We start from the raw sequence: 26,805 nt of genomic DNA on the forward strand, positions 1-26,805 counted from the left end.
TTTTTGAGTTGCTAAAACCTAAAACTTTTAGCTCCATTACTTTGAATGCTCTTATAAACTTATTAATAGCGGCTAGAAAGGTTTATTTGTTTAGCAAGTTTGTTCTTCTTTTATTATTATTATTAACATTACAATTTTTTGGTTAAGTGTTTACTATGTAGCTAGATTTGATAAAAATGAAAATGCATTTTGTTATTGAATGGTTTGGGAAAAAGGTTGGAGGATTAATTCGGGAAAATGACCATTCCAACCCAGATTGTTGGGTCCTTGTGTCAAGTGGGTCAGGGTGTTTTTTGAACAAAGTTTGTTTGGAGAGTATCGAGGGGAAAATTGTTGTCCTTGAATGAAATATGGTGGGAGGGGGGGGGCGGTTCAAGCCGAAACTAAATGTTGGGCTCTAAGATGATACCCAAAGGCTTTTGGTGTAGGGATAAGCCTATCCAAGCAAGTAATAAAGGTTGCACCCTGGCAAGAACAATATCAAGGACCAATAAAACACTTCATAATAGTTAATTAATAGATTAGAAGTCCTGTCACAACAATGCAAGAAAATAAAATTCTCAAACGGTAGGGTAAAATTAAATTGATGGTCCAGCAGTCAATTATTGAACAAATTTAAGAAGGTGTTCACTTCTGGAAGTCCTTGTGTGTCTTGGTCAAAAAGGTCTAGGGTACTTTCTGCTACTACTACATCAATTTGAGGAAAAAATTCCATTGTTCTAAACACATTATATCCTTCAATGGAAAAACAAAAAGTAAAGACCAATGGCTCCATGGGGAGAAGAAAGGGGTTATTTGGCATGGTATGAAGGGAGAAAGAAATTCCAGCTCAACGCAGTAGATATTGAACCAAGATTCTTGTGGAATATGTATGTGGGGGTATGAGTGGGATAGTAAAGGCTATTTTGAGTGAGTGGGTGTGTAAGCTTGTAATGAGATGGTGGAAATAATGCTAAAACTAAGTCTTTAATGGGGAAAATGGTTGTTCATGGCTAATTATGGAGCATTTATGAACTTTGGATATGCAGAAAAGGAGAAATGAATGTTTGAGTCTAGGCGGGTGTTGATTTGTATGGACTGAAATGATTCATTTGTGGGTTGATGGAGCTAAACTACAAGCTAAAATATGGCAAAATGACAAGAAGAGCATAATTTTTCAGAGGGTTTTTGTGTGTCTTTTGTGGGTTGATGTGATTACGCTTTTATAGTAGAGCTTAGGGGGGTGATTAGCATGAATCAAAAAATGTGGGGCTGATCAGCAAGAAGAGGGGCAGACTGCAAATCATAGGATTTGACTACAAATGGTAGATTTTCTTTTTAGCAGCCTTACTTCTTTGGGTAATATCAAATATGGGTGAATATTTGGGTAATCTTGCATTAAATGCTAAGATTTTTAAGTTTGTATTCAACCAATGGGATTAAAGTAGGTATTAAGGTAGAATCTTGGTGATGCAATTGAGATTTGGACCCTAGGGAGTAGGATTCAGCACCCCAAGCCAGGTGTTAAAGTTTGGGCCTACTTTAGAGGGTTCTGCTGGAGATCCTTTTATGCCCTTCAAACCACATTTTCCCAAATTTTCCCCTTTAAGATTCATGGGCTTAGCACATGAACCAACTCTTGAACATTTTTGGCATTTATAGAATTGATTTGTTGAGATTTGAGTAACTTGGCTATTACTTCTTTCCGCTAGAGATAGAGCTTTGAGGAAGATGATGAAATCTCATTACCCATTAGACTTTAGCTGCTAGTACAATCTCTACGAACTGTTCACGTCAGGGAGACCGTGGTAGAAAGTTGATGGGACAGCCCTTAGTTCATTCTTAGAGATTTGGTTATCCTATGAGGAAATCTCCAATTGAATTTTGGTCAAGGATGAGCAAGAAGGAATCTGGTTGGCTGGTTCAGTCCTCTGCCTTGGTTGGAACTTTGGATTGGGCTTGTTAACATGGGTTGGACCCTTTGGTTGGGCTGTGCTAATGCCCCTTTTTCACTTGGGCTTGTTCTCCTTTTATCACACATTTGGACCTACAAGATGGACATCAATGACACACATTGCCTTGGGTTTTCATCCCTCATGAACTCTTATTGTTAGTGGATATTCAATGTAGTTTGGATTTTGATAGATATTTGTAATAGATCTTTAGGTAATGAATGTAATATAATAGCTTAAGTTTAATTATTTCAAAATGCTTTGTAAATAATATTTACCATTTTGAAATGATGAATTCCATATCATAAGTAATGTTCATGGTTCCCAATAATCATGTCATAATTTAAATGACGAGCTTGTAGGATGAATAATTATCATAGAATTATGAATAGTGACCATAGAATTTGTTAGGTTCTAAGTACTTAGGAACTAATGTATTAGAACTCTAATTTGTATTGTTGGCAAACCATGATCAAAACAGGTTTTTAGTCTTATTTTAGACTTGCCCAAAGTATGTGTTTTATGTAAAGTTGGAATCGAGCTATTGCAGAATTCATTGTGTAATTCGGTTTGGCTCGATTGATTGAGAATTAGACTCAACCGATCGAAAGTCGAGCAGAATGTTTTTTCTACAGAATTTCCAACTCAGCCCTAAGCCCATATGACGAGTAAAGTTTTATGTTTTGCCCTAGATATAAAAGGGAAACCCTAGCCACGTTTTTGAGGTTGCTCTTTTGCTGTGTGTGTGAATCTCTTGTAAGATCTGAGAGGTGGTTGCCTTCACACATGCTTAGGATTATCAAGAAGGAGATTTCATTGAGAGCTTGATGATCATTCAGTTGCTGCACTAAAGAGCTTAAAGATACACAAGCGGGAGTGCTTGTACTTGCTGAGAATCCAAGAAAGAAGGAGTCTGTGGTCTCGAAGCTTGCACATGGTCGTGTCAGTAAGTTTTCTACATAAGGTAGCAATAAGATGTTAGTGGTCTAAGTCGCTATTATAAAACTTCAATTCTTTCATAGTGGATTCAGTTTTATATTGAGGATAGCTAGTTTAAATCCTCCCCAGGTTTTTTACCAGTTTGGTTTTCCTGGGTGATCATATCTTTGTGTTCTTTTTATTCCGCACTTTATTTTGATATGATATATGATTATGTTAACCTAGATCTGAAATTTGGACTAAGTAATAACTTAGCTTGTTAACTAGGTTAATCCAATTGTGTTTTTTAAGGGGTCTAAAAACAAACAGAATCAAATAATCATAATTTGCCATAAATTTGGAAACATATGAGCATTCAAGTTTTTTTTTTTTTATAAAAAAATTGTGGTTATGGGAATTGGTAATTTAATCATATGGTATTTCCCAAGTATTAGCAATATTAGATTTTTCACTAAATAGTACCAATATGAATTGGGCTTTTTGATCTTGCTAGCGAGAATTGGGCTTTTAGTATTGCCAATAAGAATTGGGTTTTTTGATATTGCCAGTGAGAACGGGGCTTTTTGACATTGCTAGTGAGAATTGGGCTTTTAATGTTTCCAATGAGAATTGGGCTTTTTGATATTGCTAGTAAGAACTGGGCTTTTAATATTGCCAATAAAAATTGGGCTTTTCAAATATTGTCAAGCATAAGCATTCTTAGACTTTAAAAAGAATGAGATTTAAACTAGTTCAATAAAGTAATTTGGGGATGAGTCTAAATTATAGGCTTCACAAAAATATTGGGCCTTATAATGTTTTATATTTGTAGCCAAGTTTTGTGGTGGCAAGAAAAATAGTTGTGGGCTAGCATAATAATAGGGCAAAAATATTTAGAAATGCCCAATAATTTGTTGATGATGTTTGGAAATAAATGGGTGATATTTAAGTAAAAATACGTGTAAAAAAATGTACCCTAACAGAGAGAAACCCTTTAAACTCCTCATATATTTTTATATTGAGTGTGAATTTTGAAAATCTAATTGTTGGATTGCATGTTTTTATTATATCCTTCATACTTGCAAAATTTCAAAAAGATCAAAGATCAATTGCTATGTCATCAAAAAAAATGTTTAAAATTTCAAGTTTTTGTGATTTAAAATTGTGTATAAAAAATAAGTTTGTTGATCGAATAATAATTAACATCCAATTTGAAAAAAATTTCATATGCATATTAAGAACAAAAGGAACACAAAATTCAACAGTTAGATTTTTTAAATTCACACCTAAAAAAGAGATATACGAGAAGTTTGAAGAGTTTATCACTAAACTAGACTGGAGAGAAACTTTATTCATGTTTTTTTAATTGGTAATCATGGAGATTTGTTGTTTTTTATATAGGGTTATCAAATTTCAACTATTTAGTTTAACTTCTTCACTTGTTATGCCTGACATTCAATTTTACTGTCTATGGATTTTTTTTTTTTGTTAGAGTGATTATAATTACACACTTGCATACATGACATAGTTGAAATCATGTTTTCTATAAGTGTGAAATTGTGTTTTCAACTAAAATATATACGACAATGTGTAAGTAAGTGTGTGCAACAATAATTAGCGTTGTTATAAGTGCAAGATTGATACAAAGTGGATAAAGTGAGAGATCCTATAAGGAAATTGCACTATGAGTGCGTATTATCCATTAACTTTTCTCTTTATTGATGCGGAATGCAAAAGGGACAAAACGAAGAACGCGAAATTTCTAGAAAATAAGATACAAAACATGTTTGCTTTTAAAGATAATCTCAAATCCATAAGGTTCCATGAATCTACAAGGAGAAAGAGGTCTGGAATCCACCAGAAAATAGAGAGATAATAGTCTCAATTTTATTGATTAAATAATGTTTTAGAAAAATGTTTATAGACTTAGATGCCTATTTAAAGGCTTTGTAAAACTTGACATACAAGAAAATATATTCTAAAACATATCCTAATTAATAACTAACCATTATGGGAACCAAATTTGACTAAAAATAAATAAAAACACTAAAAGCACCTAAAAACAAGCAAATAAAAATCTTGAACCTAAAATTTTGAAAATTGCCATTAAAAATCAAAATTAACAAATTACAAAAATTAAATAGTACATTATGTCCTAAAGCGTTTATCTATTTTTGCTTTTGTAATGACCTAAAGTTGTTATGGAAGCAAGAAATTAGCCCTAGCTTAATGACTTGCCTATAATCACAATTGATTTTTATATGGGCTTAATACAATCCACGATAGGAGATTTGAACAAGAAAAAGATAATTCTTTGCTTTATAAAATTGTGTCAAAGACTTTATTCATACGATTATTTCTGTTACATTCCTCACTCAGTGTTTCGCTCCTCTCTTTTTCTTCCCTCTATCTTTCTATTTTAAATAACTGTCCAAAAACGGCCTTTGTTTATCTGTCTTCTTTCTTTTTATACTCTTCCTCTATCTTCTTCTTTATCCTTATCCTTTGCTTAATTCTCTTCATTTTCTTCTCCAGCCTATGCCATTGTATATAGTTAGGCAGCCTTCTATCCGATCAGACTCTTCTTTTCTTAAGGTTATGATGAACAATTATTTTTAGGGCCTTTTGTTTTTATTAAATTACCGATTGTCCTAAAAGCTTAAACTATTAGGAAATAGTGAATTTAATCACTTAACCATAATTCTCATACTCCCCCTCACATGTGGGCCTAAACTTCCCTTAGTAAGTGGGGGCCCAACAAGTGGGAATTTAACATTTTAAATGGAAGGTAGAGTAAAGTCAGGGATCGAACTTAAGATCTCCTGCTCTGATATCATGTTAAATTACCGATTGTACTAAAAGCTTAAACTATTAGAAAATGGTGAATTTAATCACTTAATCATAATTCTCACACTCCGCATTCATGCTAGCATATTCAATATGGTGTATCAATACTAATATTTAACATGATATCAGAGCCACCTTCTTGTGGCCATGGTTTTTTGTCATTGCGGTATATTTAAGAGCAATCTTTGTCTTCCTCGGTGTTTTTTTTCACTACGTTCATCTTCTTTGGCTTTCTACTACTGCCGTCAAAACTCTTCGGTATAGTCATGCCATTGTTAGAAGTCACATCAACACTGCAAGACCATTGCCTTCCTCAAACTACCGTCACAGAGCCAAACTTCATTCAAGGGATCTTCTTAACCTTATCAAATCTCAAGATTTCATCAAACTTCCATATTGAGTTTGAGAGGGGGTGTTAGAGATATATTAGCCCATTAGCATAGACTCAATCCTAATTCTACTTTGTGTGCAAGTCAAGTCTTCTACTTGTACTAGAAATTTACTAGTCTAAGGTTTAATCTATTATATATACACATGTTATGATTCATTGTAACATAGGATTTGGACTACACTATAATATATTATTGATGTAGCCCTTTAGGGTCTCCTTTGTGGATGTAGGCCGTTAGGCTGAACCACATAACCCTCATGTGTTATTGTGTTCTATACTTTATGCTTTCACTTCCGCATCCATACTAGCATACTCAATATGGTGTATCAATGCTAATATTTAACAGTTTTATTGTGATAAGTTATCTATTACATTAAATGCAACTGTGTCAAGTGGGTTGATGTGGATTCATCAGGAAGATCTTGAAGGGCAACCTTATATATTTTGCGCACACCCGGCAGGATGTCTTTGATAGCTCTAAACATGGATATGGATTGGTGAGGGTAGCGTGATCAATAGGCTTTTATCTTGGGCGACTCTAGTGGTTTACTCATGCTCGAACCTAGGGTGATGGGTCCCATTAGGTTGGATTCTGAGGTTTGAGATCTTGAGGGTGTTTATGATGACATCTTGTTTACCTTTGATTCGTGCTCCAGGGTAGGCATCTTCATAGTGGGGCCCCATATCTTAGAGTGTTATGTTCTAGGCATGTTCTAATCTAACGTCCAGTGCTTACTTGGGTTTTATGTACCACTTCCCTACAGTTGTCATTTGATCCTAGCTACATACATGTGGACATAGACAATTACCCACCATTTAGAATCACTGAAGAATATAAGAAAGTTGCTAAGGAGCATTTGGCCCATTTTGCTAATTCGAAGACAACAGTCATATATTCTTTCTAGTCAATACCATCTTCAATAGTCTCGACCAATGGCAAAGTTTAGTTTAAGGGGTAAGATTAAAAGTAAAAATAATCTAAATATGCTAATCAAAAACAAATTGACAATAAAAATTAAAGAAACAACTGTAAACAAATGTAATTACAAGTATATGTTTTGTATCATTAAAATAAAATAAAAATAAAAATAACCAATTCATAGTTACTAACAATCAAAAGAAAAGAGTAACGTAAATACACAAAGTTTAGACATCTAATTGATTCATTAAAATAAAATGAGAAAATAGATTAATCTAAAAGTATTAAGAGTATAGCAAATATTGTTTATAATTTTTTTTTTTCAAAAAAAGGAAAAAAAAAAAAAGACTACAGCAAATACTTGTAAAGTTGTATACATATTTCACTAACTTGATTGTTTCTTAAATTATGTAGAATTCAACATTTATTTTGCTATCATTTTAAGTGTGGGGCCAGTTATCTTAAAAGCTATTGTTAAGATTGTAAGAAATGGGCCTGTGACCCAATGGCCTAGTCCGAGAATATTAATCCATCCGAGGATGGCTAAATAAGGATATAGTGGGAATAGTATAAGAAAAGGAAATGGATATTGTATATAATAGTCCAAAATAAGTCCGAGGAGAAAATCCATCTCGGAAACGATGGTCCGAGGTTGGTGCAGCTATCTTACCACCTTGGATATTCCTCAAAGTTGTGCTACAACTGATAAATGGATATGGGATAAGGGAGGAGCAAAAAGAGGTAACACATATCTTTTAAAGCTACTACCTCCACATTAAATGTTTTCCAGCTAACTCTCTGGCCGCATTAATATGGAGGTGATACTTAAATAGTAGTCAAGCAGTCTTATGGCTATTAGTTGAAGATTCTGAGAGGTGTTGGATAGGACAGGAAGGAGTTCCTAGAATCTCACCTACACGTGTATGGTGAATATGATGCCTAGATCGTGGTATATAACATGAAAAGGTAGATTGAAGAAGAGAGAAAGAAAAGAAACGAGAGAAAAAAAGGACTAAACATGGGTAATCTTGTTCATTAAGCAGATAGAATCCAAAAAACTCCTGAATCCAAGCCGAGAACAGTTTTCCTCATTTTGTTTATGTTAAATGTTCTTTACTCAGTAATTATGATGATCTTTTCTATAGAATAGAACCAATTCTTTCACCCACTCTCTATAAATTTATTGTTTGGGCTTGTTGGGCTAAAAACTCCTTCCTATTCTGGGTCCAATCCAAATTGAGTCCTTACATTAAGTATTTAAAATTTGAGTTTATAGCAAAAATTCGAATTTGAAGCAGTTAAAAAGTCAAGAGGCAGAGGAAAAGAAAATACAATGAAGGGTTGGAGGCTCTGTGGTTTTGGTACAGTATAAGAAGATTAAATATATATTTTTTAATACATATGGGACCCACTAATTGAATTGTATGATAAAAAAAAGATTATCTTGAATTGTTCATGGCAGTCTATTAGCTAATTTAGCTTCATCCTATCCAATTCTTAAAAATAAAAAATAAAAAATCTTCATCCTATCTAAAAGACTATACAATTAAAACGGCATTTCAACTACCGCGTACCATTGGTGTAATGGTCACTCTACAAGTATAAGTACTTGCTGAGTGTGGGAGGCAAAAGCTAGGGTTCAAGTATTTAGAAGGGAGATTCACATACATGTACACTTAGATTAAGCTAGAATAAATTTTTTATCTTATCTAAAAAATAAAAAATGGCATTTCACTATTCATTTAACTATTATTATCAGTATTATGATATATATATACACACACACACACACACACACATATATTCATTTATGAGATAAGCTAGAAATTCAAATGCTTGAATAATGAAATGGATAAAAAAAAAAAAGTTAAATGTGGGATATAAAGTTGTGATTTACAACTATATTTTTATATTGGCTTTATTGCATGACAAAAAGTGTTATAATTGCTTTAATTTTATTCCTTGTATTTTGTGGGATTTTATTGTATTGGGTTTAGTATTAAGTTGGTGAAGAATCGAGCATGTATTAGATGAACAAGTGGATTTCGCAAATGTCTCACGAGAAGCCTACCTGTGAAAGAGCCACATGAGAAGCACATGCTGGAAGCTGAAGAGTCGTGCCAGGCTATCAGTTTTGCGAGAAGGACCAACTCGCGAGATACCCGCGAAATTCTCTGCTTTGAGGATTTTAAGTGTAACTTTCTTACCCTTCACCCATACTATATATACCCTCATTACCCACAAAAATATAATGAGACTATTCAGAGAGAAAAATCCTAGAAAGGTTTTCTACAACATACACACCCATCTTTTAAAGAGAGAGCTACTAATCATTAGTGAGAAATCATTGTAGCCTCTTCTCCTTCCCTCTTCCATTGTCATACCTTGAGATGAGATTTATATCCAAACATAACCTACACATTTTCAGAGTGTAAAGAGTGTTTTGAAACTCAGGAAGCTTTGGGGATTTACCAAAAGAAGCCGGTGAGGCTTGGTGGATTCAATTAAGCGTATTATGAGATCGAAAAAGCTAGAGAAGATATGACTCTGAGAAGTCCGTTGGTAGCAGGAGTTTAGAGAACTCAAGTACATTGGGTAGATTAGGCTTGGAGGGTCTTTTGTTATTCGTGTACTCCAGCTTTATTCTCTAGTGGATCGATTTCGACTTTGAGGGTTGCGGAGAGATTTTTCGTTGAGTTCTTCGGTTTTCTCTTCGATAACATGTCTTGGCGTTATCTTGTGGTTGCATCTCTCTTCCCTGACTCTTGTGCTTTACTTTTATTATTTGTTGTTCATGTTTATACACTAGAGTAGTATCGGTTCATTGCGCATTACTCTTGTTTTGCACTTTGATTAAGTAAGTGTAAAAGCAATCTAACCGTAATTTTTAATTGGGGGTCTAAACAAGCTCTTGTATTTTCACACAAATTCGAGCTTTCAATTGGTATCAGAGCAGGTACACTTATTTTGGTTTCATTACCTAAGTGTGATCATTTACCCCTTGTGTTTTAGCTTTGTATTCTTCTATGGATTTTTGGATGTTGTTGAGTGTAACGAGCTATGTGTTTGTGGAAATGCCTTTATGAGTGTTTATCCGCATACTTGTGATGACATGTTACATGAATCTATGGGTGTTATTGATATTCCAAATGTCAAACACTTGAAGAAAAAGGCCAAGAAGTTTCATGAGAATTTCAGCAAATTCATTTGTGAAAAGGATGATTTCATTGTTAAGTTTAAAGAATCCAATAAATTGGTTGAAAAGTATAAGAAACTTGTTGAATATTCTTTTGAAAAACTCAAGGAGTTTGAATGTTTGAATATGAACTTGGATGCTAAACTTGTTTTGTCTAACAAACTTGTTGATGAGCTAAAATGTGAAAATTAATCTCTTAAGATGCATGCCAAGTGTTTGATTGCTAAACCTATTGCTAAAAATGATGAAAATATTTCTTGCAATCATGTTGTGGTATCCGATTTTATGCATATTGTGTGTTCTACCTCAAAGGATAAATCGGTGTACATTCCTCCATACAAAAGAAATCAAAAGGTAGAGAGAAAGACTTTTAAGCCAAAGCCTCCATTTAAGTCTCATCTTAGGGTTTTGAATGGATCTAAGTTTGTTCCCACTTGCCACCATTGCAGTGTGATCAGTCACATAAGACCTTAATGCTCCATGATGAAAAGAGAACAAAACCATGTTGCTAGATCCCTCTCTAAAAATCCTAATAAACCTAAACCCATTGTTTTCACCACTATGGTGCCTTTGGTCATCTAAGACCTCATTACTCTAAGTTTCAAGCTCTTAAAATAATCAAAAGAAAAGAGAAACTTGAATTTTTTGGAAGTTGTGCTATAAAAGCAAAATCGGATTTAGGGGAAAATGGTAAGTTGTTGAAGAAATTTTTGATGTTCTTACCTCCTTGTCTATGTGCATCTCTAGTTTTCATTCTTCCAACCCTTATCTCACTTTTCATGAGACACTTATTCCAAACAATCGTTCCGTTTGGATGAGAAAGGGTTCCTATGGTTGAGCTTATACTTTTTTAGTCCTTGATCTAATTCTTTCAATCTTTGTAGGACTCTTTATGCATTATATGCTTTATTGTCATGCATTGTGCATCATGCATCTCTTTATGTGCATTGTTTTTATTGTTTTTGCATTTGATCTTATTTTGCTTGTTTTGTTTTTGAGTATGTTGAAAAATTCAAAAACGCATAAAAAGTGAAAAATCTCAAAAAGTTTGATTGCTTGTATTGTGTATATTACATGTGAGTTTAACCTAATACCTCCGTACTAATAGCGTAGTGTATTTATGAGCTTAACTTGTTATGTACGCACATTTTCTAAGTGTGAGCAACTTTTAAAAATCTATGTTTTGAATTTTGTAAATAGATCTTCAAGCTTGTCATAAATGATTGGTCAATAGTCTTGCTTAATCTTAATACATGAGTAGACTTGTGCCTATATATCTCCTCACACTTTTTTTTTTTTTTTTTTTTTTACTACCACAAAATATAGTTGTAAATCACAACTTTACAATTTTCCATTTTGGCTATTCCATGAAAAAACACCCTATAACAGAGTCTAGACTTAAACGTGAGTTTGGGAACAATAGCAAAACTCACTCACACCTAAATCTAAAATCTGTAATGAACTTGGAACAAAATATTTGTAAACTAAAACATTTGCACAAAACGCATTAGACTTTTAAGGTAAATCAAGTGATAAAAAATGACAAGTATAATGTAACAAGTACAATGTGATCAAGTAAACATGATATTAAACATATGATCAACTTGATCAAACACAAACAATCATATGGAAATGACTACAATGGCATAATGATCATCTGAACATGCAACCAATAAAGCATAATGGCATAAGGATGTATGCATGTCCAACACATAAACACGATGTAATGAGAGTAACAAAGCATAAATACTAAATGTAACTCAAAGTACCATAAAGCAATGAGAAAACCAGCATAAGGTAAAACAAGACAAAACAAGGTTTTCTCATAAAAGATGTCTTCTCCCCTTTGGTATATGCATCTCCCTTATGGCTTTCTCCCCCTACAAATGTGCATAAGGTAAAGTTTCTCCCCCTAAAAATGTGCATGAGTCATATAGAAATAACGATACGCTTTAGTATACTCTCCCCATTTTTGTCATGAATAGACAAATGAATCAAGAGGAATGAGAGAAAGAAAAGAAGATATGAACAAGGGTAAAAGATGAAGCGTGAGGGGTGCAAGATAAATGAGAAAATGAAGCTCAAACAAAAGATAAAATATCTTAAAAACATGCTAAAAAGCATAAAGTAGACATGACATGTAAGGATGATGGAACAAAGTATACACCAAGGCATGACATAGACACAAGAATATGTTATATGTGTTAAAAGGTCTAAAAGAACTTAACTAGTATGAGTGAATACAAAACATGTAAAGTGTTAGAGTGTGTGCAGCAAGGTGCATCTAGTGTGCATCTAGTGTGCATGTGAGATGCATGAGCAAAGCATGAGTAATGCATGAACAAGCACTTGTGAGGCAAAATATATAAAACACACAACCAATGATTAAAACATGATAAACATGAATAATTATAGCGATCTCCAAAAATTGGTATTCATCGAAGTCCAAAAGAGTGAAAAAATACCATAAAGACATTTTATCAAATACATAGAGTGCACACACTACACATGTATATTAAACAATGCATGAACATATAAAAATCTTGTCTAAATACATGTTATTTTTGTCACAAGAGGCTAATATCCAAAGCATCATTTAAAACAAAACCCAATAAAAACGATTGACAAAAGTTAAGTTTTCTAACCCCCATTTGAGAAAATCCCAACTATGAACATAAAAACCCCAAAAACATAATCTAAGGATCAAAATCAATAATTAAAAAAAAAGTTAAAGATTACCTTAGGGATGTTAATAGAATGAAAAACAGTTGAATTTAGTTGGGTTTTGATGTAGGAACATAAAAATAGGGGTTTGGGAAAAGATGAGAGAAGTTTAAAACAAATGTTTCACGAAATGCCCTTTAAAAATCTGATCTGGAAATTTTTATATGAAGCTGAAAATTTTCATGGGAAGTTTGGAATTTTCGCTAGTAAGCCTTACTCCCGAAACGTTCTGTCCAAACTTCGTGACTAAGCTTACTCACGAAAAAACCCAGAAAACATTTTTTTCACATAAAATCAACTTGAAATTNCATCCTTATGCCATTATGCTTTATTGGTTGCATGTTCAGATGATCATTATGCCATTGTAGTCATTTCCATATGATTGTTTGTGTTTGATCAAGTTGATCATATGTTTAATATCATGTTTACTTGATCACATTGTACTTGTTACATTATACTTGTCATTTTATCACTTGATTTACCTTAAAAGTCTAATGCGTTTTGTGCAAATGTTTTAGTTTACAAATATTTTGTTCCAAGTTCATTACAGATTTTAGATTTAGGTGTGAGTGAGTTTTGCCATTGTTCCCAAACTCACGTTTAAGTCTAGACTCTGTTATAGGGTGTTTTTTCATGGAATAGCCAAAATGGAAAATTGTAAAGTTGTGATTTACAACTATATTTTGTGGTAGCTTTATTTCATGACAAAAAGTGTTGTAATTGCTTAAATTTTGTTCCTTATATTTTGTAGGATTTTATTGTATTGAATTTAGTATTAAGTTGGTGAAGAATCAAGCATATATTGGATGACCAAGTGGATTTCGCGAGTGTCTCACAAGAAGTCTATCCGTGAAAGAGCCACGTGAGAAACACATGCTGGAAGCTGAAGAGTCATGCCAGGCTGCCAGTTTCGCGAATGTCTCGCGAGAAGGGCCAACCCATAAGATACCCAAGAAACTCTTTGTCTAGAGGATTTTAAGTGTGACTTTCTTACTATTTACCTATACTATATATACCCTCATTACCCACAAAAGTATGATGAGGCTATTCAGAGAAAAAAAAAAAAACCCTAGATAGGTTTTCTACAACACACACACACGCACCCATCTTTTAGAGAGAGAGCTATTAATCTTTAGTGAGAAATCATTGTAGCCTCTTCTCTTTCCCTTTCCCATTGTCATACCTTGAAAGGAAATTTGTACCTAAACACAACTCACACATTTTCAAAGTGTAGAGAGTGTTTTGGAGTTTGGGAAGTTTTGGGGATTTTTCAAAAGAAGTCGGTGAGACTTGGCGGATGCAATCGGGCGTATTACGGGATCCAGAAAGTTAAAGAAGACATGACTTCGAGAAGTCTGTTTGTAGCAAGAGCTTGAAGGGCTCAAGTACATTGGGTAAACTAGGTTTGGAAGGGTCTTTTGTTATTTGTGTACTCCAACTTTATTTTCTAGTAGATCGATTTCGACTTGGAGGGTCACAGAGAAGTTTTTCACTGAATTCTTCGGTTTCCTCTTCGATAACACCGATAACATGTCTTGGTCTTATCTTGTGATTGCATATCTCTTCCCTTACTCTTGTGCTTTACTTTTATTGTTTGTTGTTCATGTTTATGCACTAAAGTAGTATCGGTTCATTGCGCAAATTTACTCTTGTTCCGCACTTTAATTAACTAAGAGTAAAAGCAATCAAGCCATAATTTTGAATTAGGGATCTAAACAAGCTCTTATGGTTTCACACAAATTCAAGCTTTCATGGAACAAGATTAAAAATTCAGAAAAAAAATGATCAGGTTGGTTTGGTGCGCCAGGGAAGTTCTCAACTCTCAACCATCCAATTAAACGTTCATGCGAACGTACCCAAAAAAAAAAAAGTTGCAGCTAACAAATTTGGAACAACTCTCAACCATCCCATTAAACGTTCATGCGGACGTACCCAACCAAAAAAAGAAAAGAAAATGCAGCTAACAAATTTGGAAAGTGACTTGTTCACAGGTTTTCACCTTCTTAAAGTAAGCAACTTATCATTTAGGCAATAGAAGTCACTTTAATTGGTTGTGTAGTCACGGTGGAGAGTGACTTGCTCACAGAATTTCACTTTTTTTTTTTATTTAATTATTCTAACACGAAAAAAAAAAAAAAAAAGTTATAAATCCCATTGAAGATAAGGCTCATAAAAGTTGAAGTCATAGTTGTCAGTATCGTACGATACGCGATACGTATCATGTGTAAAAAGTTTTGTACTGCATTGGTGTATTGTAAGTGCTTATGAATCGTATGATACAGTGTGCGTATTGTATGAATCGTATCGTATCATAAAATCGTACGTATCGTACGATACATTGACAAATGCTTTAAAATGAGATTTTTTGGGTTAAAATTTGTACTTTTATTTAAATCTAACAAGTTGTTAGACTTGTTTTTAACATAAAATTATTAGTTTACTTAGTTTACCCTACTAAAATAACATATTCATAAGTTTTTTTTTTCTCTCTCTCTCCTACAATTGGACTACACAGTACACACTTACCCTTTACTTTAATATTTATAAATTTATTTTATACACTATGAATAAAATATTAATTGACAATATAAATTTTTTTTATTTTTATCATTATTGTTATAAGTCCAACAAACCAAAATGCCAAAAAAAAAATTATAAAAAAATTTTTAAAATAAAAAGAATAAGAAGAGATAGTAAATGTTAATGATGAATGATGATGAAGAAAATTTTATTGAAGAAACAAGTTTGCAAAATTATAAATATAATGATAAATTTTTTATTTTTTATCACTATTGTTATAAGTCCAACAAACTAGAATTCCAAAAAATAAATTATAAAAAAATTATTAAAATAAAATGAACAAGAAGAGATAGTAAATGTTAATGACAAATGACAATGAAGAAATAAATTTGCAAAATTATAAATATGATGACAACATTGACTTAGATGGGGTTGATTAGGCAATTTGATGAATATGATAAAAATAAATTATTATTTTTGGGTCATTTGTAATATATTATCAATTTCAAATTTAAGTAATTTGAATGTGTATGTTATATATACATGCTAGTTTGATTTATTTAGTTAGCTTGTTAAATATTATTATATAAGTCATGAATAAATTAGTCATTAGTTAAATATATTGGAATTTATAATGAATATACCCTTTATATATGTATATTTATAATTTTTTATAAATTTTATTTAGTATTTGTGTATCTTATGATACACGTTACGATATGATACATGATACGAAAAAAATTAAAAATTGATACACAATACAATTCACGTTTTGACAACTGTGGTTGAAGTTCATTGCTTCCACGACACCAACTTCTAATAGTTGAAGTTTTATATAGCTAGTCGTATTTTTTCATTATAGAAAGACTAAAACTTTCATTGAATATAAACAAAGGGAGCTTGTTCTAATAAATAATGATTTTTTTTTCTATCTAAATAGAAAAATCAACAATGTCAAGGGTATCTTTAACTAAAAGATAGGCTGGTTTAGCTAGTGGTATTTGAATACCAATTTAATAGTCTTTAACTTAGTACGCGTTTAGATTGTGTCTACAGAGGAGGAGCGTCTTGCGTTTTCTTTTTCTTTTTCTTTTTTTCTTATTTTTTTTGAGAAGCACGTGAGAAAATGGGTCCAGTGGGTCCTGTGTACTATTCACGGGACTCACAAACCTCTTTTTTCAAAAAAACTTTCATTCCCACATGTCTATTCACACATTTAAAAATTATTTTGCTACTATTATATTTTCAGTTTTCAATTTTTAGCAAAATAAGCAGTATCCAAGCGGACTCTAAGGATACGCGAGCAACTTCTAATAGTTGAAATTTTAACCAACTAGTGGTATTTGAATATACCAATTTAATCGGCTTTTACATATCCAATTTTTATTCAACTCCAGTTCCTTCTCTGCAAAGGATACGTTACTGAACTGACTTTGGCTTTTATACTAATCTTAAACGCGTGTATAGAATGCATGGAAATTTTTAATATTATTCTTTATGGGATATGATCGAAAAAGGATAATATAGAGTTTGTAATTAATATTTCTTATTTGAAATAATTAACTTTTCATCTACGTAAGTTTTCTTTAGTTTAACACTTTTTCTGTTGTATAGAACTTCATCCTTCCTTCCAATTAGTCATTTTGCTTTTGATTGGAACACGCAATAAGATTTTTTTGTCCAAGTGGGCCAGATGAAAGTTCCATTCAAGTTATTATATAGCGAATATGATTTAGTTTAGTATAATTATGCTAAAGAACTGTTATTATGTATTCTTACAGATAAGCATGTGTTTGACAGTTCCTTATTGTTGTATGAACTAATTTTTAGGTTATCTAATAAATAAATAAATAATTTATAACGTGAAGTTAGATCTTCTACCTTCTTCTTAAAAAAAGGATCTTCTGCCTTGAGCAGAATTGTGTACCTACTACCTATACATATAATGAAATACTATTGTGTATGTTGAGTATATTTATTTATTATTATTTATATTTTGAGTGTTCAGTTAGATAATATGTCAACCTCGAAACCTAGTATTTTACGTAGATAGGAATTGAAAAATGGGACTTGCAGGTTCATCAATTCTTTACTTCTTCTTACAATTTGTAAATGCTGGGTTATCTTTTGTTCTATTTCAAATTCAAATTTTATAATTGACTCAAAGAAATATTGAAATCAAGATAGAGGAGATTTTTTGAATAAGCGAACTCCGTAACGGATTCAAATGCTCAAGATTTCCTATGGTATTTTACCAATAGATTTCTTTAAATCTTATCCATTCTTGTATGATTTAAGAGTCGAAATTCTATCATGTCAGCATTTCACTAACAATACTCTTCAAATAATAAAATAATATTGCAAGGTTGAATTTGGGTAGTAAGGTTGAAGAAGGTTAATCATGTACTTTATTTTTTACACTCACAAATAAGATTGACACTTACAACCTCTTTTTTCTTTTCTTTTTTTGGTTTGTTTGTTTGTTTGTTTGTTTGTTTGCTGAAGATTGACACTTACAGCTTAGAACTTAGAACAAGATACATGATCATAAATTTGCCAACACTAAACCTAATAGTTACACTAAAAAAGGAATTCCTCAAAAAAAAAAAAAAAAAAAAAAAAGTTGACTCGCGTCAATACGATAAACTGCCTTGCGTTGACTAGGATACCAAGTTATATCGGCAAACTCATGTTCATTGCCAAAACTAGTCACTTTATCTCCCAAGTCCGAATCATCCTTTGTCAAGTAGGTGATGGATCGTTTGAACATGGGTTGTAGTTCTAGAGTGACCTGCAAAGTGAGATTTTTTTTTTTTTTTTTATATTCAGCTTTCACTTTAGCAGATTGACATGGTTTATTTATCCGGACTTATAAATTTACAGCTCAACAATAAAACTTCACCAATTTATGTCTCTCATGCCAATTGCATGTCTTAACCTAGTGATGAAACATAGCCTGCATATATTAGATGGAAAAGGTTTTGCTACAAATTTGATTGGAAAATTTTTATTGAATGTGAATTTCAAAAAATCCACTATTGGATAACAGTGTCTTCTTATATTCTCAATTCTTGTAAAATTTTCAAAAAATCAAAGATCATGAGTTATATTCTCAATCAAATATTTAAATTTCAAGTTTCTGTAATCTAAAATTATGCATAAAAAATAAGTTTATAGATCGAATAGTAAATTCGATTGGCACAAAATTTTACATGCATATTAAGAACATATAGAATATAAAATCCATTTTCAACATATGTAATAATGTTAATTATTATATATTTTTTTTACGAGAGTTTGCTACAACCAATTTTGTTCAAATTTGTTTTAATTAGATGCTATCAATTCAAATTCTAGCATTTTCAACGACACAATCCTATAAATGATGCCTACCAACCACCCCAAGTAGATAACTTCCAAAGTTTTGCTCAATTAATTGGTAGTTCGCATTCTCTTCGGGCTGTATGTATGTCGGCTATTGACAATTGTTTAGTTCACAATTTACCGACAACATGATTGAATCAGTTAATAGTTGTATTGATTAATAAGTAGTTAGTTGTTATTAGTTCAAATTTGAACCTAACACTAAGAATACTTTTTTTCCTCAACAATAACAACTAGTAACAACATGTCACTTAAGATTTGTTGTAAAAATGTTGTGAAAATATTGTGAACATATCATTTGTCATATATATATGGATAGGAAGAGAAACACATACCACACAAGTTATGAGTTATGACATATCTTCTATTGGTCCCCTGAAAGGAAAGAAAAGGAAAAACCTATATATCTTTTATTATTATTATCATCATCATCATCATCACACACACACAACATACTCAAGAAGACCCTCAAAATTACTGTGAGAGTGTCAAATAATTATTAAAGACCAATTTCCCCTAATAACTTAAATCTTCAGTGTTTGTAAGTCAATTTTCCACGTTACTAGAAACATCTAATTACAATCTCTCTCTCTAGCTCAATGTTAATGTTAAACGTGAAAATTATATTTCATTTTTCTTTTCCCATGCATCATATATGTCCAAGGTAAAGTAAAACTCATTTCCAAAAAGGTAATTAATTTTCATCTCTTTTGTTAAAATTTATTCTGGAACAATGATATTTGATTAGCTTTATGAAAATAATCTTAGGTCTTGTTTGGATTGAGGGATGAAGGAGGGAGAGTAGAGGGGAGTAGAGTAGAGTTGGCTAAAAATAAACTAATTTTGAGTCAAATTCACTCTACTCTACTTTACTCCCACTCCTTCCCTCTCAATCCAAACGGGCCATTAGTTTGGTTAGTGTTAATACATTGAGTTATATGCTGAATTTAGCTTTNAAAAAAAAAAAAAAAAAAAAAAAAAAAAAAAGAAGTAACCACTAAAAAATGCATTAACAATAGGACCCATTAACACAAACACTCATAAAACACATGCCCACAAGCATAAATGCCCATAAACACTGAACTTAAGGAATCCACAGATATAAATACTTAGAAGTTGTAAAATTCAACCACTGGACACCCTTGGTGCGGTTGTCATTCTATAAGTATAAATACTTATAAGGTGTGGGGGACAAGGGCCAAAATTCAAATTTCTAGAAGGAGCTTCACACACATATATATACTTAGATTATGCTAGAATATAAATTTTATCTAGTAAAAAAAAAAAACTTGTAAAATTTAGCTTGAATCACAATATCAGGTTTCTTCCCATGTATATGTATATATCTCTCACCCAAAATAAATAAATAAATAAATAAATAAATAAAAAAGTTCTTCCTATGTCGAGAACACAAGCAACAAATCACTAGAACATTTTTATAAATTAAAACAACACCTTTTAATCTCTGAAATTATGTGACAGCCACTTTCAGATTGACTTTTGACTATTTTTTTGTCTTCTTGAACAATTCGTTTGCTGGATGCTTTCGACGTGTAATTTGATTTTGTATTATCTAGCTTTTTCTTTTTTTTTTCTTTTCTTTTTTGGGGTGAAAATTGTATTTTGTAGGTTGGATTTGGAATTGGGGACATCTGATTTGTGCGAAGATGAAAAAATAGAATTCCATCATCTTGTTTGGTGGGATAATTGAGGCTGATTTAGAAGCCTATGAAAACATGCACCTTGGGCCTTGGGCCTTGGAGTTGGTGTTTGACTAGCCTGTAACTGTAGGCAGGAATTATAATGAGAAGAGAACATACTAACTAATTTTGAATATTTTAAAGGCTAAAATGATATCTTTCTTCTTGTGACCTGCAAAGTGAGATTTTTTTTTTTTTTTTCATATTCAGCTTTCACTTTAGCAGATTGACATGGTTTATTTATCCGGACTTATAAATTTACAGCTCAACAATAAAACTTCACCAATTTATGTCTCTCATGCCAATTGCATGTCTTAACCTAGTGATGAAACATAGCCTGCATATATTAGATGGAAAAGGTTTTGCTACAAATTTGATTGGAAAATTTTTATTGAATGTGAATTTCAAAAAATCCACTATTGGATAACAGTGTCTTCTTATATTCTCAATTCTTGTAAAATTTTCAAAAAATCAAAGATCATGAGTTATATTCTCAATCAAATATTTAAATTTCAAGTTTCTGTAATCTAAAATTATGCATAAAAAATAAGTTTATAGATCGAATAGTAAATTCGATTGGCACAAAATTTTACATGCATATTAAGAACATATAGAATATAAAATCCATTTTCAACATATGTAATAATGTTAATTATTATATATTTTTTTTACGAGAGTTTGCTACAACCAATTTTGTTCAAATTTGTTTTAATTAGATGCTATCAATTCAAATTCTAGCATTTTCAACGACACAATCCTATAAATGATGCCTACCAACCACCCCAAGTAGATAACTTCCAAAGTTTTGCTCAATTAATTGGTAGTTCGCATTCTCTTCGGGCTGTATGTATGTCGGCTATTGACAATTGTTTAGTTCACAATTTACCGACAACATGATTGAATCAGTTAATAGTTGTATTGATTAATAAGTAGTTAGTTGTTATTAGTTCAAATTTGAACCTAACACTAAGAATACTTTTTTTCCTCAACAATAACAACTAGTAACAACATGTCACTTAAGATTTGTTGTAAAAATGTTGTGAAAATATTGTGAACATATCATTTGTCATATATATATGGATAGGAAGAGAAACACATACCACACAAGTTATGAGTTATGACATATCTTCTATTGGTCCCCTGAAAGGAAAGAAAAGGAAAAACCTATATATCTTTTATTATTATTATCATCATCATCATCATCACACACACACAACATACTCAAGAAGACCCTCAAAATTACTGTGAGAGTGTCAAATAATTATTAAAGACCAATTTCCCCTAATAACTTAAATCTTCAGTGTTTGTAAGTCAATTTTCCACGTTACTAGAAACATCTAATTACAATCTCTCTCTCTAGCTCAATGTTAATGTTAAAGGTGAAAATTATATTTCATTTTTCTTTTCCCATGCATCATATATGTCCAAGGTAAAGTAAAACTCATTTCCAAAAAGGTAATTAATTTTCATCTCTTTTGTTAAAATTTATTCTGGAACAATGATATTTGATTAGCTTTATGAAAATAATCTTAGGTCTTGTTTGGATTGAGGGATGAAGGAAGGAGAGTAGAGGGGAGTAGAGTAGAGTTGACTAAAAATAAACTAATTTTGAGTCAAATTCACTCTACTCTACTTTACTCCCACTCCTTCCCTCTCAATCCAAACGGGCCATTAGTTTGGTTAGTGTTAATACATTGAGTTATATGCTGAATTTAGCTTTGTTTGGTTAGCTAGGTTGAGGGTCTTCAGGCTATTAGGTGATTTTATTGTTATGTTAAGTTGCAATAGTATATTTAATAAATTGTATTCTATTATGTTATGTTTTAAATTTTATTTATTATTTTTATATTATAATTTTAATATTGTAGACCGTGCTTATTTTATTTGTAAATATTTTTTAATTTTGAATGACTACTAGAAAAATCAATTTAGATATGAAGAACTGATGATGATGATGATGATGATGATGATGATAATATAACATTTAATTGCATCTAAAATAGCATCCCTTGATAGTTTTTACAAAAATATAGAAAACTATAATTAAAAAAATAGATAAAAATATCATAGACGAATAGTGAATTTATCAGAAAGAATTAAAAATAATGAATAATATATTAAAATTTTAACAATGAAAATAATTTTAATGATATTCAAATATGTAATATTTAAATGTATTGGTTATATAAATAAATCAATAAATAAATAACTAGCAAGATTCTTTTGTAAATGCACATATTATTGACAGAATTTTATTGGCAATAATTGTTATAATTTTTTTTTCATAAAGAAATTTTTAAAAATTAAAATTGATGAAATTCTACTTTAGATTTATTGGATTGGCCATATTATCAACTAAAAAGATGTTAGCAAAACCTAAATACAAAACTTATTTAATAATTTTGTACCTCAAGCAACAAGAAGTATTGACTTAAAAAAATATTTAAATAATGTATTATAATTTTTAGTTAGCTTAATTAGCAAATTTTTTTATTTTCAAATAAGAGATATGAGATTCAAACCCTGCACCAAAAACAAAAACCGATCGAGTATCTTGATTTTATGATAAAAAGTAGTAATTATAGAGCAAACATAATGCAACTTAATTGCTATTTATATTTGATAAAGTATAAAAGGAATTAGGTTATTTCGTTGAATTACAAAGCTTTTTGACCATAAGCAACATGTATTTTTGAAGGTTGCCATGTAAAGTGGGAGAAATTATAAGTAGAAGAAATTATAAGATCCACATGGTAGACAAGTGATGCGGTTCACAATTTCATTAAAAAACTGTTATTTGTTTAAAATTGTTAGTTAGAAAAAAATTTTAAACAGAAATTAATTACTGACTCAACAATTTTAAACAAATGAAAGTTTATTAATGAAATGATAGACAAGTGACGTGGTACACCAAAAAACTCTATAATTTCTCGTAAAGTGGAATCGTACATCCTGCCACGATGTTCCAGTGGAGCTGACCATATGTATTCTTTAATTTATTTTTTATATTTTTTTTATTTGATTATTTCTTATACTTTATTACACGTTTTGATTTTTTTATTAGTACCTGAGAAATATACTTAGTGGGCCACTTTTTTTTAGAAGAAATTTAGTGGGCCACTTTGAATGGGGGAAAACAGCTTAAGTGCAAGTCAATCAAGGTTTCATTGGTTGACTTGACTAAAATTAAAAGTAGATGAGCAAATGCATTGTTCCCGAGTCAGGGGAAATTATAATAAGCTTCTTGCTGTAATCTACTATTTTATTAAAATATTTTTATTTATTTAAAATTGTTAAGTTAGAAATTTTTTTAAAATAGAAATTGATTATTAACTTAACAATTTTAAACAAATAGAAGTCTTTTAATATGATGGTGGACAAGTGTCGTAGTTCATTAGAGGACTGTATAATTTCTCCTGAATATGTGAGACGTGTCTCTTTATTTGGAGGGGGAGAAAAAAAAGAGCAAAATGCAGAAGGAAAGAAGCACATATATTTATGGATAAAGCTTAGCTAGTTTGTAGTTTTTTTTTTTTTTTTTTTTGAGATAATTAGTTTGTAGTTAATGACTACAACTTCACATAATATTTTTTTTTAAAATATGAATTTTGACAAATTCACCATTAAATTACATATTTGTTTTATCTCTTCATGCTTACAAAATTTCCATAATATTAAAATTAATAACTATATCATCAATCAAATATTTAAATTTCAAATTTTGTAATAGTTTAAATTATACATAAAAGTAAGTTTATAATTGAATAATAAATAATATCTGATTGATACAAAATTTGGCATGCATATTAAAAATATAAAGAACATGTAATCCAGCTAGTTGATTTTCAAAATATATAATTATGTAATATTATAGTCATTGGTTATAAACCAGTGTATAACAAACTTTATCCAATACTAATTAAGTTATTATACCCGAGACATGCTTTTGTACTATTTTTCTTGTAGGGTCTTTTTATTTATTTATTTTAGATTCCTATTAGGATCTACTTAGTTCTTGAGAATGGTTGCATGTTGGTAGTTTAAGTTTACAAGAATTAGAATCTTTTAGATTTTGATAAATATGTTGATTGGATATGCTTAAATTTAAATTTATACCAACCATTGGGCTAAAAATTTCCCTTTTTCTTTTTGTGAAAGAAAAAATATTGACACACAACAAAGGACTACAAAGAAAGGGAACTTCTAGCATCTTCCAAAAGGGCCGAAGCCAAGCCTGGAGGACAGATTCCCAAATCAAGAGAACCAACAAAACTACAATTGCAAGGCTGTCTCGAGTACTGATATTGTAAGATGGAAGTATGAAACATAAACATTTTCTTTATAAAATTAACTCTAGATAGTTAAAAAAAAAATTAAAAGAAAAAATAAATATAACAGTGGTAACTGTTAATTACATATACAAGATATGCAAAAATTGTCATTTCCAAATAAAAATTATAAAATATGCATGAGACTTGACGTTCTCGTGTCTTATCATAAGGAGAATTTTGTTAAGAAAAATAAATAAATAAATTTGTACGAACTCTCAAACATTAACAATTCTTATCGTGCATTCGTGTATATGGAACAAGTTTGTTTTTTGTTTTTTTTTTTTTTTTTTTTTTTTTTTTTCATGAAAAAAAAAAAAGTTTGACAAGATGCTTTCTTTTAGTTGGATCTCCAAGTTTTGGAAGTATTCTTATCACCTCTTAAAAAAATTAAACGGAATATAACAAAATTTCTCAAACATTGTACTGAGATCAAAATTTGACTACAAGAAACACCAAATATATATATGAAGCACAATTGAGACTCACCACTGCAAGCAAGTACACCAAGTTACAAATCATACCTGTGAAATGACTCCAAGAACTCCAAGTGAAACTTTTGCTGCATTAAAATCTTTGTCACCATCTTTGAGACTCCGAACCCTTGCGAATCCAGCGAACCCCGTAGTAACAATTCGAACTTCCAGAAGGTAATCATGAACTGAACTCCCATTAGCCCACAAAGTGCTACCATGTGCACCTGTGCTCAACAGGCCTCCAATTGTCAAATCCCACCAATATGGTGTATAAGGCAAGGCTAGCCCAGCCTTGGCAGCCTCGTTGATTAGCTGCCTCAGTGTCACACCACTCTCCACCGTTATCGTCATAGCTTCAGCATCAACTTTTAGAGTACGATTGAGATACTTGGTGCTTATCAAAAGCCCATCTTGCCCATCTAAACAAACTAGCTTGGGAATACTATGTGAATAACGTGTTGCAACTTTCATTTTCCTTTTGTTCCTGCTTGCTTTTGACACTATGGAAATGAGCTCTTGCTCGGTGGACGGGAACGCCACCTCGGTGGCTCGACAAGTGCTCCGATCAGGGAAGGCACCATAGGAGTTTGTGATTGTGCAATCTGTATTATCTGATGAACATTTGATGGGGTCCTCTGGGGGGATACAGCACACAACAAAGATTAACAGGAAGAGACAACAAGATTGGAAGAGTCCGCGTAATAACACCATGTTTAAGAGTTTTGGTGGTGCTTTCTTCTTGGTATTAAATATGCATCTTAGTTGGTTAACATTAATGTTACGCATATATATAGTTGAGTGGCTTAGATGGGAATATATTAAAGAAACTATAACCCATTTTTAAAATGCTTTGAAGAAAGGTATTCATTTTCTTCATTACTGTTGGCCAAGTGGCTCATAAGTGACAGACAAGCCCCACTCTTAAAACCTTGTTCAAGTGTGAAACAAATAGCAAATAATATGCAGATGGAGATTTAGAGAATTTTTTTACACCGTTATATATTTGAGGTGACCTACTGTGATTATTTCATAATAAAAGTGGTGGTTAGTGGTTAACATGTGTTGCCTTGATTATGCCAAAGGACTAATAAAAATTCAAAGCAAACTTCTAGAAATAAGTTCAAATGATAAGGATGCATGTAATTGTGTAGACTCTCTCAAAGAATGCACAATTCTTGTACTGATATGTACATGGCAAGCAATTGCCTGCATAGAGGAAAGGTATGTAGCAAATCCTCTCCCACTATAATCAGTTAAGCTGTAATTAGCAATTAATTGGTATTAAAGGAATGGTATGTAGCAAATCCTCTCCCACCATGGTCAGTTAAGCTGTAATTGCATTTGATTGGTACTAGTAATTCCATCAAATCACAATACAATCGTAAGTTCCATTTAGCGCAATTAATAAAATTTCTTATGGTATTGGGTTCTAACTCTTATTACACCAAAAATTAATTGAATTTTTGAGCTA

The 26,805-nt window shown here is 31.5% G+C and overlaps 1 protein-coding gene across 1 annotated transcript; it reads right to left on the minus strand.

Moving 5' to 3' along the window:
* Window positions 1–598: 598 nt before the first annotated feature.
* LOC112008334 (probable L-gulonolactone oxidase 6) lies at window positions 599–26,097 on the minus strand. The gene is made up of 3 exons (XM_065768429.1): window positions 25,383–26,097; window positions 18,075–18,237; window positions 599–735 (listed from the first exon to the last, which is right to left on the minus strand). The coding sequence occupies exons 1-3, from the start codon at window positions 26,043–26,045 to the stop codon at window positions 599–601; spliced, it is 963 nt and encodes a 320-aa protein (XP_065624501.1). The 5' UTR covers window positions 26,046–26,097.
* Window positions 26,098–26,805: the final 708 nt, after the last annotated feature.

Source organism: Quercus suber, unplaced genomic scaffold (genome assembly GCF_002906115.3).
Source record: "Quercus suber isolate HL8 unplaced genomic scaffold, Cork oak 2.0 scaffold_934, whole genome shotgun sequence".
NCBI classification, from domain to species: Eukaryota; Viridiplantae; Streptophyta; class Magnoliopsida; order Fagales; family Fagaceae; genus Quercus; species Quercus suber.